Here is a 16,136-nt window from a genome sequence, read left to right as displayed (position 1 = left end):
TTAAGCAGATGATGGTGGCGCTACCCCAGTGCAGGATGAACGGGACTCAGGGTCAGACGTTGAGGAGGATGTAAATGAGCAGCACTCTGGATCAGACACGGGAAGTGTAGACCGTCACTCAGAGGTATTGGCGACACGACGTCCGGGGAGCTTTTCCCTCGCATTCTGTGAGACCTGTCTTATGTTGGAGTTGTAGAGACCCTGTCACCAGTTTTAGGCTTCAAACCCTGGGGTACAGAATTGTAAGTTTATAGAGAACTGCTTTAACAATAAGTAGGGATAGTCTGTTATTTACAAAATCACAGGGAATTAACTTCTGATTGGGTCCCATTTCAGATATTAGGCAGTTCTTGGCAGTTTTTGGTTGAGAAAATAGGCCAGGCTTTTGATACTTGACTATGCTTCCCCATTCCCAAAATGATGTCTTACTGGAGCAATGAACATTTGCAAACTGAAGATATTCCTATTGAAATCGAAAGTTTGAGGGCTATCACCTTGCAAAAATTATATCAGAATTTGGCTTTGAGCTGTTCCAATGTATGAAATAACAAAGCACATGTCATTTAAAAAGCTGTTGTTGCTTAGTAATACAGAGTTGTACTGGATTTTGTGTATAGTATTTCAACATATTTGGCCTATTACATATTTTTTCTATTTAGTTAGTGCTAATTTAATTTATTTCAACAGTATTCTGTAGTATTGAGAGTAAAAGTTTTTTGTTAAACTCATTCCTAACTTTTATTATTTTTTTACTTATTTATTGTTTTGAAGAGACACATCTCATTGTTGTTCCACTTGTTTATGCATTCATTGGTTGATTCTTGTATGTGCCCTGACTGGGGCTTGAACTCATAACCTTGGCATATTGGGATGATGTTCTAAGCAACTGAGCTACCAGGCCCGGGCCAGACATATTTTTTTTTTTTTAATATATTTTATTGATTTTTTACAGAGAGGAAGGGAGAGAGATAGAGAGCCAGAAACATCGATGGGAGAGAAACATCGATCAGCCGCCTCCTGCACATCTCCCACTGGGGATGTGCCCGCAACCCAGGTACATGCCCTTGACCGGAATCGAACCTGGGACCCTTCAGTCCGCAGGCCGACGCTCTATCCACTGAGCCAAACCGGTTTTGGCAATTTTTTTTAACTGTTTAATTTGCTTCCCTGGTTGTATCATCTGTATTGCACAATGTTAACAAAATAAAGCTGGGATACTTTTCAATAAGTCAGCTATGAGTTTTGGTAAACACAAACTGAAACAAACACATAGGAATGATTAAGATGGCCAAATTTTCTTTTAAGAACTGATATTCCATATATTTTGCTTGATTATGCATGTGCAGAAAATTGTCCAGTTTTTTTTAATTGGTAGGTCTAATTGTTAGAGATCGTATTATTGACTCTGTTCTTTGACATGTCATTAGTATATTCATATATTCAGTAAATATTTATTCAGCACCTGTTGTGTCTGGCTCTTTTGACAATCAGTGACTAAATGAGTTCCCACTTTTTAAAATTATATAGTTTGTTGGAAGATGATAAACACTATAGAGGAAGGTAGAACAGAGTGAAGGATGCCAGGAGGAAGGGCAGGTTTTGGTGTTAAATAGGGAGGTACAGGAGGCCTTATTAAGAAAGTGACGTTTGAATCAAGACCTGAAGGAGGGTGAGGGAAGAGCCACTTGGCCATGTGGGGGAAGAACTTCCCTAAGATGGGACTGTGCTTGATGTCTTCAAGGAATCCCCTGGAGCTAGTGTGGCTAGTATGGAGTCAGGAAGCAGGTATGATCAGAAAGCTAAATGGACTGGCAGAAAGGCTTATATCACTTATTTTTTTTTTGTATACTCTTAAACACTTACACTAAATTCTAATTACTGTGTTATTTGATAGGTAGAAATTACTTGATAATGTGAATATTGTAGTATATTTAGTATGTAATATCAGAAGTTTCTTTGGCAAACAGTAGCAGGAGCTCTATGGTGGCCTCATGATTCAGTTATAACCATCAAAAGGCTTACCTTTTAGAACCTTAAACTACTAGTTTGTAATGAGATGGATTCTAAATAATAAATGTGCATGTTGTCAGAATTTGGAAATTTTAAATACTTAAAGAGAAAATTAAATTACCATACTCCTATTACAGAAATGACTGTTAACTTTTTTATATTATTTCTCTTGCATTTTATTCTCCCTCATGTATATAATAGGTGTATTTGTTTTAACTTACTTAAGATTTTATTATGTATTGTATCTATATATTTTTGTCTTCTCTTCTGATTATACCTTAAGTATTTCCCCATGTCATTAAATGTTCTCACTAGCATAATTTTTAATAATATGATGTACCATTACTTACTTATTCAATAATTTTCTAATTTTTTTTACATTTAGACTATTTAGTCATTATAAGTGGAGCTGCTATGGACATTTTTGAACATAAACATTTGTCCTTTTCTAAAAAAAAAATTTTTTGTTACTTACAAATCTGCCAGGAGAGTTAACCAGAATAAAGAGGCTAAGATATTTTAAAGCTTTTCTTAGATATTTCCCTCCAGAAGCGTTATCCTAATTTGCTGTACTACTAGTTAGTAGTTTGCGAGTGCCAATTATACTCCTAAGTGTTGAGTTCTGGATTAATGTTCTTTTGCCTTTTTAAAATGGCTTGTAAAGAGAGATCGTGAATTGTTTTTTAGAAGCTAATAGTATGTTAAAAGAGTACAGTTATATTAAAGTGAACAGTGCAGATTACAGGGCCCAAGCCTAAAATGTGTATTATTTCCTATTGGTGTCTTAGAGTGTGACACAAATTTTGTGGCTTAAACAACAAATATTTGCCTGTGACTGACTGTGGCTCAGTTGGTCCCATGCACCCAAAGGTCACAGGTATGATTTCCCGTCAGGGCACATGCCCAGGTTGCTGGTTCGGTTCCTGGTTAGGTTGTGTACAGGAGGCAACCTAACGATGTTTCTCTCTCACATGGATGTTTCCCTTCCCCCTCCCCTTTCTCTCACCCAAGGTTATTTTTTCCATTGATTTTTATGGAAGGGAGGGAGGGGGAGAGAGAGAGAAAGAGAGAGACATCAATTGGTTGCCTCCCACATGTGCTGGCACCCTGGGCTGGGGTCAAACCTGCAACCTAGGTATATGCCGCCTGATTGGGAATCAAACCCACAACCTTTCAGTCCATGGGCCAACGCTCTAACCACTGAGCAAAACAGAGCAGATCCTTTATTTTTTAATTGGGCTCTGTGTTTTTTTATTATTGAGTTGTAAGAGTTGTGTTTTTTGTTTTTAAAGTTTGGATACAATCCCCTTATTAGATGACTGATTGGCAAATATTTGCATAGCGTGATTTGTCTTTTCACGTTGGTGTCCTTTAAAGCACTAGAGTTTTAAATTTGAAGTCCACTTCATCCAATTTTTCTTTTATTGCTTATGTTTTTAGTGACATCTCTAACAATCCTTGTCCAAATCCAGGCATCAAGATTTACCCCTCTGTTCTAAGAATTTTATAGTTTTAGCTCTTACATTTAGGTATTTGATCCATTTTGAATTGATTTTTTATATACTTATATATACTTATATGTACTTCGAGATAAGGATCCAATTGTACACCTGAAACCTATATAGTTTTATTATCCAATGTCACCCCAATAAATGTAATAAAAATTAAATTAATTTTAAATTTAGATGGTAAAAAAAATCTGTTGATCATAGGGTGTATGGGTATATTTCTGGACTTTCAATTCTAATCCATTCAAATCTACGTCTATCTTTGTGCCATGGTGCTTTGAGTATGTTTTGATGTTAGGAAGTGTGAGTCCCACTTTTTTCCAAGATTGTTTTGTCTGTTCTGGGTCCTTGCAATTACATATGTACTTTAGAATCAACTTGTCAGTTTCTGCAAAGAAGTTAGCTGGGATTTTGGTAGGATTGTTCTAAATTCGTAGAGCAGTTTGTGTAAGTGATGTCATCTTGACAGTATGAGGTCCCTTGATCATAATGTGGGATGTCTTTTTATTTAGGTCTGTAATTTGTTTCAACAATAATTTTTAGTTTTCCATGTACAAATGTTGCATTTCTCTGTTAAATTTGTCCGTATGTTATTTTCTTTAATGTTTATTAGTAGTAAGTGGACTTGTTTTATGAATTTTATATTTAGATTGTTCCCAAACATTTTTCTTACTATTAATTCTAATTTACTTCATCGTGGTCTTGAGGTTTGTTTTATGGCCTAGTGTATGGTTCATCTGGAGATGTTCCATATGTACTTAAGAAGTTCATATATTCTGTCTTTGAATCTATAGTGTGTCTCCTGTGATCAACATATAGTTGGATCATTTCTTTAATCAAATCTGTCTCCTGATTGGCTTGCTAAGTTCATTCATGGGTAATGTTATTGAAAGAGTTGGAGTGTGCCAGTTACTTTGTTTTCTATACGTCTCGTGTCTTTTTGTTGTTAACCTGTTCTTCCTTTACATCGTCATTAAGTAAATATTTTCTAATGTAGCATTTACATTATTTTAGGTCAGATTTCTTTTTATCATAGCAAAATAAGAGAGTCTTTAAGTTAGAGTAATTCACTTAGTTATTGAATTTTGTACTGGACAAATCAGCTTATCCATTGTGCTTTGGGAATACTCAGTCATCTTAAAAAGGTTCAGCCTTGCCAGTGTGGCTCAGTGGTTGAGCAACGACCCATGAACCAAGAGGTCCCGGGTTCAATTCTCAGTGGAGGCATATGCCCAGGTTGGAGGCTCAATCGCCAGTGGGGTGTGCAGGAAGCAGCCAGTTGATATCTGTCTCTCTCTCATGGGTGTTTCTACCTCTCTATTCCTCTCCCTTCCTCTCACTCTAAAATCAATAAAAACATATTTTTTAAAAGGTTCAAGTCTTTTTTGAGGGGGAAAGACATGACATATATGCAAATTTTTTTCCAACTTTACTGAGATATGATTAACAAGAGTATAAGATACTTAAAGTGTGAAAGATCAGACAGAGGCCTAAAACCAGACTACAGGCTTTATTAGAGGAAAAGCACCTGCCGGGCTGCCTCACAAGGGGAGGACAGCAGCACATGCAGGGGTGGGCACGCCTTTTGAGGGGCGGAATGGGAAGGGGTGGGGGGCTTAGTGTACTCGGCGCACACTGATTGGTGGCTTACTGCATTGTCCATATAGAACAAGGGCTTAGGGTATTTGGCAGGTGTGGATTGGTGGTCCAATGTCTAGTCCATACAAGGTACCTGGTTAGTCACTCAGGTATTTCTGGGCTGCAGGTTACGTCATACCCCGCCCACCAGTTGGGGGTAGGGAGGATCTATCAAAGTGTACATTGTGATATTTGATATACATACACATTGTCAAAGGATTCCTTCCGTCTGGTAAATACATTCATCACCTCACATACTTACCTGTGTGTGTGTGTGTGTGTGTGTGTGTGAACATTTAAGTTCTGTTTTCTTAGAGATTTTCTATTATACAACACAGTGTTATCAACTATAGTAACCATGTTACACATTAGGTCCCAAGACCTTACTCACCTTCAGGCTAAAGTTTGTATCCTTCTGCCATCTCCTCCCTATTTCCCCCACCCTCCAACCCCTGGCAACCACTTTTCTACTATCAGTTTCTCTGCTTTTGACTTCTTTTTTAGATCCCACATATAAGCATATCATGTAGTATTTGTTTTTCTCTTTCTGGCTTATTTCACTTAGCTTAATGCCCTCATGCTCCATCCTTGTTGTTAAAATAGGTAAGGTTTTCTTTTTTTTTTGGCTGAATATTCCAGTGTATATGTGTATATACCACATCTTATCCATTCATCGGTTGATAGACACAAGTTGTTTCCGTTTCTTGACTAGTGAATAATGCTGCAGGAAACATGGGAATACGGGTAGCTCTTCGATACCCTGTTTTCAGTTCCTTAGGGTATATATCCAGGAGTTGGATTGCTGGATCTTTTTTTTTTTTTAATAGATTTTTATTGATTTCGGAAAGGAAGAGAGAAATAGAAACATCAATGATGAAAGATAATTATTGATCAGCTGCCTTCTGCATGACCCCTATGGGGGATTGAGTCTGCAACCCAGGCTTATGCCCTGACAGGGAATCGAACCATGACCTCTGGTTCATAGGTCAACACAATTTTTTGAGGAACTTCTACATTATTTTCCATAGTGACTGTCCCAATTTACATTCCTATCCTCTTGTTATCTTGCATTTTTTATGACATTCATTCTAACAGGTTTGAGGTGATCTCTCATTGTGATTTTGATTTGCATTTCCCTAATGATTGCTGATGTTGAGCACATTTTCATGTACCTGTTGGCTATTTGTATGTCTTTGAGAAAATATCTATTCAGCTCCTCTGCCCATTTTTTAATCAGATTGCTTATTTTTTTCTGTTGAGTTGTGTGGTTTTCATATCTATTTTGGTTATGGACCCCTTATCAGATATATTATTTGCAAGTATTTTCTTCCATTCGTTATGTTGCCTTTTTATTTTGTTGATGATTTCCTTTGCTGTGCAGAAACTTTGTAGTTTGCTGTCTTCCCACGTGTTTATTGCGTGTATTGCCTTAGCTTTGGGTGTTTAGTCCCGAAAAATTGCCAAGACTGTTGTCAAGGAGCTTACCTGTTGTCTTCTTCTAGGAGTTTTACAGCTTTAGGTCTTAAATTCAAGTTTTCAGGTCATTTTTAGTTGATCTCTGTGTGTGTGGCTGCCCAGTTTTCCCAATACCATTTAAGAGACTGTAATTTCCCCACTGTATATTCTTGCCTCCTTTGTCATAAAATAATTGGCCATATATGCATGGGTTTATTTTTGGGCTGTCTATTCTGTTCCGTTGATCTTTGTTCCTGTTTTTATGCCAATACCATGCTGTTTTGGTTACTATAACTTTTTAATATAGTTTGAAATCAGGAAGTGTGATCCCTTCAGTGTTGTTCTTAAGATTGTTTTGGCTGTTTATGGTGTGTATGTGGTTCCATGAAAATTTTAGGATTGTTTTATTCCTGTGAAAAAAATTGCCATTGGAATTTTGATAGGGATTGTATTGAATCTATAGGTTGCTTGGTAATGTAGACATTTTAACAATCTTAGTTCATCCATGAGCATGAATATCTTTTCATTTATTTATGTGTTCAATTTCTTTCACCAGTCTTATGGTTGTCAGTGTACAGCTCTTTCACTTCTTTGATTAAATTTATTTCTAAGAATATTCTTTTTGGTGCAGTTGTAAATGAGATTGTTGGATTTTGTGTATTGATTTTGTATCCCTAAACAGTACTGAATTGTTTATTAGTTCTAACAGTTTTTTGGTAGAGTCTTTAGGCTTTTCTGTATGTCCTATGTCATTGGGAAATGGTGACAGTTTTACTTCTTCCTTTACATTTTGGAAGGTTGTTAATTCTTTTTCTTGCCTAATGGCTCTGTCTAGGACTTTCAGTACTAGATAGTGAATAAAAGTGGAGAGAGTGAGCATCCTTGTTGTACCTGCCTGATCTTAGAATAAAATCTTTCAGCCTGACTGGTTGAGTATCGACCTATGAACCAGGAGGTCATGCTTCAATTCCCGGTCAGAGCACATGCCCAAGTTGCTGGCTTGATCCCCGGTAGGGGGCATGAAGGAGGCAGCCCATCAGTGATTCCCATCATTGATGTTTCTCTCTCTCTCTGTCTCCTTTCTTCTCTGAAATCAATTATGTTGAGGTACCATTCCCTCTGTACCCAGTTTGTGGAGTTTTTATCATGCATGGATGTTGAATTTTGTCAAATGCCTTTTCTGCATCTGTTGAGATAATATTTTATCTTTCATTTTATTAGTGTAGTGTGCCACATTGATTGGTTTGTAGAAGTTGAATCACCCTTGAATTTCTGGAATAAATCCCATTATATCATGGCGTATGATCCTTTGTTGGATTAGGTTTGTTGAGGATTTTTGCATCTATTTCATCAGGAATATTGGCCTATAGTTTTCTTGTCAAGTCCTTGTATGGTAGCTTTGGTATCTGAGTAATGCTGGCCTCATAAAATGAGTTTGGATGTGTAACTTTCTCGTATTTTTTGGAAGGATTGGTATTAATTCTTTAAATGTTTGGTAAAATTCAGCAGCCATCTATTCCTGGACTTGTTGGAATGTTTTTGGTAACTGATTAAATTTCCTTACTAGTAATTAGTCTGTTCCACTTTCTCTTTCTTCATGATTCAGTCTTACTAGGTTGTATGTCTCTAAGAACTTATTCATTTCTTCTGTGTTGTCCAGTTTGTTGGGCTACAATTGTTCTTACTCTCTTAAGGTTCTTTTATTTGTGTGGTATCAATTATAATATCTTTTGTTTATAATTTTGACTTTCTAGTGGTTTGTAAGTTTTATTGATTTTTTCTATTGACCTTTTTGTCTCTATTTCATTTATTTCTGCTCTGATCTTTGTTCTTTCTTTTTTAAAAAAAAATATATTTTACTGATTTTTTTTTTACAGAGAGGAAGGGAGAGGGATAGAGAGTTAGAAACATCGATGAGAGAGAAACATCGATCAGTTGCCTCCTGCACACCCCCTACTGAGGATGTGCCCGCAACCAATGTACATGCCCTTGACTGGAATCGAACCCAGGACCCCTCAGTCCGCAGGCCGACGCTCTATCCACTGAGCCAAACTGGCTAGGGCTGATCTTTGTTATTTCAATCTTCCTTTGTTGCTGTTGTTTCTAGTTCATTGGGGAGTAAAGTTTGGTTGTTTGAGATCTTTTTCTTGATGTAGGCATTTATCACTGTAACCTTGCCTGTTAAAACTGCTTTTGCTATGTCCATACATTTTGGTGTGTTGTATTTTCATTTTCATATGCCTCAAGATATATTTTCATTTCTTTTTGACCCATTGGTAGTTTAGTAGCATGATCTATCTGTTGTTGAAATGAGGTATTGAAGTCCTCTACTATTATTGTATTGCTGTCTTATTTCTCCTTTCAGGGGTTTTAATATTTGCTTTATATATTTAGGTGCTCCGATGTTAGGTACATAAATATTTATAAGTGTTAATTAACACCTTGTTGGATTATATATCATTTATCATTATATTATGCACTTTGTCTCTTATTATAGTTTTTGACTTGAAGCCTGTTTTGTCTGATATAGCCATTCCTGCTTTCTTTTGTTTTCCATTTATATGGAATATCTTTTCCTATCCCTTTGCTTTCAGTGTGTGTCCTTAAAGCTGAAGGGAGTCTCTTATAGGCAACATACAGAGATGGGTCTTGTTTCTTTATCCATTCAGCCAGTGTATGTCTTTTGATTGGAGAATTTAGTCCATTTACACGTATAATAATTATTGATAGGTGTAGACTTACTATTGCTATTTTGCTCATTGTTTTCTGGCTATTTTATAATTCCTTTGCTCTTCTTTTGTTCTCTTCCTATGTGGTTTGAAGATTTTCTGTAGTGGTATGCTTTCATTCCTTTCGTTTACTTTTTGTCTCTATAGGTTTTTGCTTTTTGGATTACCATGAGGTTTACATAACATATTTATAAGACTCTTTTAAGCTGATAACCTAATTTCTAGCACAACACACTTTTACATTTTTATTTTTACACCCCCCCCCCTTTTATGTTTTTGATGTCACACTTTCCATCTTTTCCCCTTGAGTATCCATTAATAAATTATTGTAGTGGTATTTTTTTAAAATATATTTTATTGATTTTTTTCCGAGAGGAAGGGAGAGAGATAGAGAGTTAGAAACATCAATCAGCTGCCTCCTTCACACTCCCTACTGGGGATGTGCCCGCAACCAAGGTAAATGCCCTTGACCAGAATCGAACCCGGGACCCTTGAGTCCTCAGGCTGACGCTCTGTCCACTGAGCCAAACTGGTTAGGGCTGTAGTGGTATTTTTTTAATGCTTTTGTGCATTTAAATTTTTTTGATAATATGTTCACTATGCTTTTTTAGTTCTTTAGTAGTTGTAGGGTTTGCCACATATATCTTTTTTTTTTAAATATATTGATTTTTTACAGAGAGGAAGGGAGAGGGATAGAGAATTAGAAACATCGATGAGAGAGAAATAACAATCAGCTGCCTCCTGCACACCTCCCACTGGGGATGTGCCTACACCCAAGGTACATGCCCTTAGCTGGAATCAAACCTGGGACCCTTCATTCCGCAGGCTGACGCTCTATCCCAGCCGTGGGCTAACTACGGCCCGCGGGCCGGATCTGGCCCGTTTAAAATGAATAAAACTAAAAAAAAAAAAAAAGACCGTACCCTTTTATGTAATGATGTTTACTTTCACACAAACACTCCATCCATGCTTTTGTTCCGGCCCTCCGGTCCAGTTTAAGAACCCATTGTGGCCCTCGAGTCAAAAAGTTTGCCCATCCCTGCTCTATCCACTGAGCCAAACCGATAAGGGCATCCACATATATCTTAACTTATCAGAATTAGCTTCAGATTTATAGTAGCTTAGTTCCAATGGTATATAGAAATACTACTTCTATATAGCTTTATTCTCTTTATGTAATATTGTTGTTATACATATTATGTCTGTTAATGTTACAAATCCAACATACCTTATTATAATTATTACTTTACCACCTGAAATAATGTCCTTAGCTTAAGAAAGCTCTACCATCCACCTCCTTTGTAGTGTTATCGGCAAATATATTATACATATATTACATATCTATATATTACAGGCCCAACTCTACACTATATACATATTACTCGGTACAGCTACTATTTAAATCCATTAAAATAAGAAAGGAGAAAACATGCGTTTATACTGTCCTTTATAATTACACTTGAGGCCAAATGCATGAAAATTCATGCAAGAGAGGGCCTTCCTTCCCCCTGCTGCCGGCACTGGCTTCCCTCCAGGACCCGGGACCCGGCTTCATCAGGAAGGATGTCCGGTCTAATTAGCATATTACCCTTTTATTATTATAGATCATGACTAATGCTCATTGTTTTTTCATGTGAGGTCATGTTTACCATCTGAGGTCACTTGCTTTAGGCCTGTAGAACTTTATTTTATGGTGTGTCTGCTAGACAAATTCTCTCATTTTATGATTATCTGAGAAAGTTTTCATTTCTTTTACGCTTAATAATTATTTTTGAAAGATGCTTTTGTTGGATATGGGATTCTTGGTTGACAGGTTTTTTTTCTTTGAGAACTTTGAATATTTTATCCCCCTGCTTCTGGCCTCCATTTTCCTGCAGCATAATTTTATCTGCAAGCTAATTAAGTCAAATTCTGGCCCCTTTGACAGAATAGTTTCTGAGGTCTGTGTTTGATACTTGTTTTGACACCAGAATGGTTTTTTCCAGCTGTCTTACTTTCTGCTTCTCTCCTACAAAGTAGGTCTGTATGAGAATCCTTGCAGAAACACTTTCCATAAAGGCAGCAGTGAGTTGTCTTGACTCTCCTTCCAGTGCCTTCCACCACACCTTCTAGTATTCTTGAAAATGCTTAGCCTGAAAGCCCTAAGCTTGGTGACAAATGAAGTCAGTTTCATTGGGGAGGGATTAGGAGCTATCTGTTTTACTGCCTGCTTTTTCTCCAGGGCTCTTAAACTGGTGATGGGGGACAATGGAAAACTTCTCTCTGAGTGAAACCCAGATGTACACTGAGCTCTCAGTTGGAGGTAGAGATTAGATAGTGCTCTTGGCTTACCTCTTCTGGCATGGAACCACTGTCTCATAGGTTGATGCAAGGGCACTCAGGTGTTCTCAGTTTACTGCCCCCAAGTAGAGCCTTCTTTCCACTATTGAGGGCTGCGTAGAAGATGGGATCCCACCTCTCGGTTTGCACTTCATAATAGGTCGTTTGCAGCAGGATAAGAAATGCTGGTGTCCTTTTCGTGGGAAGAAAGCCCTTCACCTGGGAGCTGGAGGAAAAGGGTACCCTGAGTCTTGGCTGTAGCCGTCTGGAATGGAGTCTCCTCCACTGACCTTGAAGTTGTAAGGGAGGCGTGGTCTTGGTTCAAATACCAGACTCTTGCTTCTCTTACCAAATGTTTGTAGAACTTCTTGGAGAGATGCTTCTTCATTTGTTCTTTGCTTACAGGACCATTTCCAGAGGCTTTCAATGGTGGTTTTTAAATACTTTTAACCAATTTCACTGGGGAGCAGGTCATTGGAACTTTTTAGGCTGTCAATCTGTTGCTGGTGAAAAATGAGTTCTTTTGTGGTGTCATGAGGAAAGAAGGTCAAAGGCACCGCATGGAAGAGTTAAAATGTGATGCAGGATTTTATTGTGAGTTCGGGGATGGAGAGCGTGGCCAGGCGCTACAGCACTGCCCTGACAGTCCTCCATCTCTCTTCTTGGTCAGGTAAAGGACCGGCACCATTCACATGCTCCAACCCGGACTCCTGACTTTCCCCAGCAAACTCTGGGGGGTTTCCTGTCCTCTCTCCAATCTGATGCCTTTCCCATGTTCCCAGGCGAGGTCCCGCCCTGTCTCCGCACCCTGACTCCCACGGAGCATGCCCACAAGTGCCATTACAGCAGCCCGCTCCTCTTGAGCATGTGCCCAGCGAGGAGTCTCCTCCTGTCGCTCTGGTACCAGGCCGGGCCTCAGCACCCGGGGAGATGGTCCCATCCCTTCTGAGGATGAAGTCTCCTCTCTGGCAGTTCCCTGTAGTGTGTGAGCCTGTCTGGTGACAGTCAGCTGGTGGGAATGCTGCTGCCCTGCTCCCTGCTCCAGCTTCCCCGTTTAAGATGATCTAATCTCCTTTGCTTCCTTATGTTAATACTAGCTCTCTTCCTCATGCTACTAACTACCTATGTACGCTGACATCTCCCCACCCAGAGAATGTGAGCCTTTATGATCTTTTTAATTAAATCTTTATTGTTGAAAGTATTACATATGTCCTCTTTCTTCCCCCATGGACCTTTCTAACCCGTTCCTGCCCCCCACCCCAGGCCTTCACCACCCTGTTGTCTGTATCTATGAATTATGCCTATAAACATACAAGTTCTTTGGTTGATCACTTCCCACCCACCCACCCTCCCCGCCTTCCCTCTGAGATTCTGCATTCGATTCCATGCTTCTATGCCTCTGGATCTATTTTGTCCATCAGTTTATTTTGTTACTTAGATTCCACATATGAGTGAGATCATGTGATACTTGTCTTTCTCTGTCTGACTTATTTCACTTAGCATAACACTCTCCATGTCCCTCCATGCTGTCTCAAAGGGTAAGGGATCCTTTTTTACTGCTGTATAGTATTCCATGGTATAAATGTACCGTAGCTTTTTTATCTGCTCATGTACTGATGTTGTGCTGCTATGAACACAGGGGTGCATACATTCTCTCTGCTTGGTGTTTTGGGTTTCTTAGGGTTTCTAGAAGTGGGATCACTGGATCAAATGGCAGTTCCATATTTTTTTGAGGAACTGAGTTGTTTGGTTCTTTACTAGGTTTCCTACCTGACTTTCATATACTACTTTGAAATTTACAACTTGATATTTGCTTTAAGACAGTTTATTATTTACTTTGTAATTTTTAAATATCAGCTTCTGTGTGTGTGTTGTAGCCCTGGTCCATGAGGAGGGTGACTACTACAGCATGTATTCTGCGGTAAATGACCAATTGTTCATTATGGATAGCCAGCAGCTATTTATAACAACGGTGTGAATGATTTTAAGAGGGGAGGTGTGAAGTGTTATAGTCATTTCTAAAGCCTCCAAGGACGCTCAGAGTGCTCATTGTCTCTGACAGTGGCTATTAGGGGGATTTTTTTATTTTATTTTATTTTTTTTACAATTTCTACTACTGAGTTATTGTACTCATATCTAACTTAAAAAACTGTACTTTGGATATTTTTAAAGTATATTTTTTATTGATTTCAGAGAGGAAGGGGGGGGGAGAGAGAGAGAGACATAGAGAGGGAGAGATAGAAACATTAATGATGAGAGAGGATCATTGACCGGCTGCCTCCTGCACGCCCTCTACTGGGGATTGAGCCCACAACCCAGGCATGTGCCCTGATCAGGAATCCGACCTTGACCTCCTGGTTCATAGGTCGATGCTCAACCACTAAGCCATGCCTGCTGAGCTGGATTTTTTTTTTAAGTTTGCAATTTAAACTAATTTCAATCTGAAACCAGTCTAAAATGCTTGAATATTGTTTTTTGTTGTTGTTTTTAATCCTCACCTAAGGACATGCTGAGAGAAAGAGAGAGAGAGATGCATTGATCGGTTGCCTTCCACCCCCACCCTGAGTGGGGATTGGACCCGCAACCCAGATATGTGTCCTGACCAGAAATCAAACCAGCAACCTTCCAGGGCACAGGATGACATTCAGCCAGCTGAGCCCCCCGGCCAGGGACTATTGTTGATAACTTGTAAGCTTGTATGATTTCTAATGTATTCTTTTTCCCAAACCTCATGATGTCTTGTCTAAGTGCATTCTCAAACTCAAGTCTATCAAATAGCACTTTCTTACTACAGTAATTTCTTTACCTTTTCGCCCCATCATGCCACAAGTCATGGATAGATAGTCTGGTTTAATGACACTCCTTAAAACTGATGGGAATTCATAAGTTTTGTAATCATTATCATATGTAGTGTTCTTGCAATGGTTGCTTGTTTTGGAATGCACACATCATGTGTTAGGAAATCTGGGGTAGAGTATAGCAGGTAAGTTTTGGGATAATTGCCCAGTTTGTGGTTTCTCTCTGTTTGGGGAGTGGCTCTCTGTGCTGTGCCCGTGCTCTGGCAGTAACCCATTGAATCGCTGAGTCTCACAGCATCTAGTATTGCTGTAGCCCACTGGACTCTCTCTCCCAGACACTGACGTTTAGCGGGGCTAGCTAGTCATTTCTGTGATGCTCTGGTGAAAAGAGCCTGGAGGTCCCTTTTCTGAGCTCTCTAAGCTGTCCTACCCTTCCTGAGTCTCAGTCATCTGTCCCACTTTGATTCTGGAAAGATTGTTCCTTTTTCTGGAGATGGTTCTGTTGTTTGCAACTAAAATAGAGTCACAACACAAGCATGGTGTTAGAGATATGTCATGGCATGTCATAGAAAGCATTTCAGGAGCCGGTTACAATTTTACTTTTGCCTCTTGCTTCAGTTGCCTCTGCTGGTATTTTTCCACGTCAGTGATCTAGTTAACTTCTTAACTCAGTCATCACAAGCTAATGTAAAACCTGTTGTTACACACCTTTTATAGCTTACTCTCATAGATCATTTCCTATTGGCTTTCAAAATAATTATGCATACCTTCATAATAGGGGTATGTTCTATTTGGCTGGCTCCTCATTAGACAACAGCTCCTGATGTGTCCGTTAAAGTATAGGTATTGTGAAAACCTGTCATGCCATTTATGTTGTCACTGGATTCTCTTGTCACTTAATTTATTTTATAGCATGATTGGTGGGCATATACATTATTAAAGATTCTTTGTTCCTTGGAAATTGAGTTCATGTAATATCAGTCTTATATTTTAAAGAGAAATATTTAGTAAATAGACTTAGTAAATTTTTAACCGAGAAATCCTTTCACTTTTTAAACCAGAATATTATCACTGTTATTGAAAGATGCTAAAAGGGGGAAAAATTCCCCAGATCCTAAAACACTTTGTTATTAGTGTCTTTGTATGTTTAATTTTGTATATTTTTCTATGCATTTTAGAAGATAGCTGTAAAATACATATATTAAGTTCATATATGTTTTCAGATTACTTCTAAGTAACGTGTCAGTATAATTAGATTAGTCATGTTTTCCCTAAAACTTTAACTTTTCTACCTGGGTTACTAGATGTATGATTAAGACTGCGCCAATCCTGTTTTCTTACCATATAGAGTACTGTTGTGAAGAGTAAATGAACTAATAGGAGAGAATCTAACATTGTATCTAGCTGAGGTACTTGGTAAATGTTCATTACACCTCTCGTTTGTTTAGATTAACTAGGGAGAATATGCCATTTTTTTTGACCCTTTAAAGTTTTATATTTATTTTTCTTAAAATAATTTTAACTTTGTAAAATCCCCTTTTAAAAGAAGTTGGGTACATGTTTGTTCGTATTTCTTTGAAAACTATGTTTAGGAGCTAGAAATATGTGAGAAAGTTAGACTTACTGTCTTAGCTCTTTAAATTATAAGTGGTCTATAGAGTAATCGGGGTATGCTTTAT

The 16,136-nt window shown here is 38.3% G+C and overlaps 1 protein-coding gene across 4 annotated transcripts in view; it reads left to right on the top strand.

Moving 5' to 3' along the window:
* Positions 1-16,136, top strand: part of IWS1 (interacts with SUPT6H, CTD assembly factor 1) — a 41,447-nt gene that overhangs the window by 1,836 nt on the left and 23,475 nt on the right. For all 4 annotated transcript variants that reach the window (XM_081096293.1, XM_081096294.1, XM_081096296.1 and 1 more), the window contains exon 2: positions 9-124. In XM_081096293.1, coding sequence (XP_080952419.1) covers positions 9-124 — 116 coding nt within the window. The remainder of the gene's footprint in view (positions 1-8; positions 125-16,136) is intronic.

The sequence above is a fragment of the Myotis nattereri genome, assembly GCF_964212035.1.
Source record: "Myotis nattereri genome assembly, chromosome: 7".
Lineage (NCBI taxonomy): Eukaryota > Metazoa > Chordata > Mammalia > Chiroptera > Vespertilionidae > Myotis > Myotis nattereri.
The sequence above is the reverse complement of the archived record's forward strand: the minus strand, read 5'-3'. Positions and strand labels throughout refer to the sequence as shown.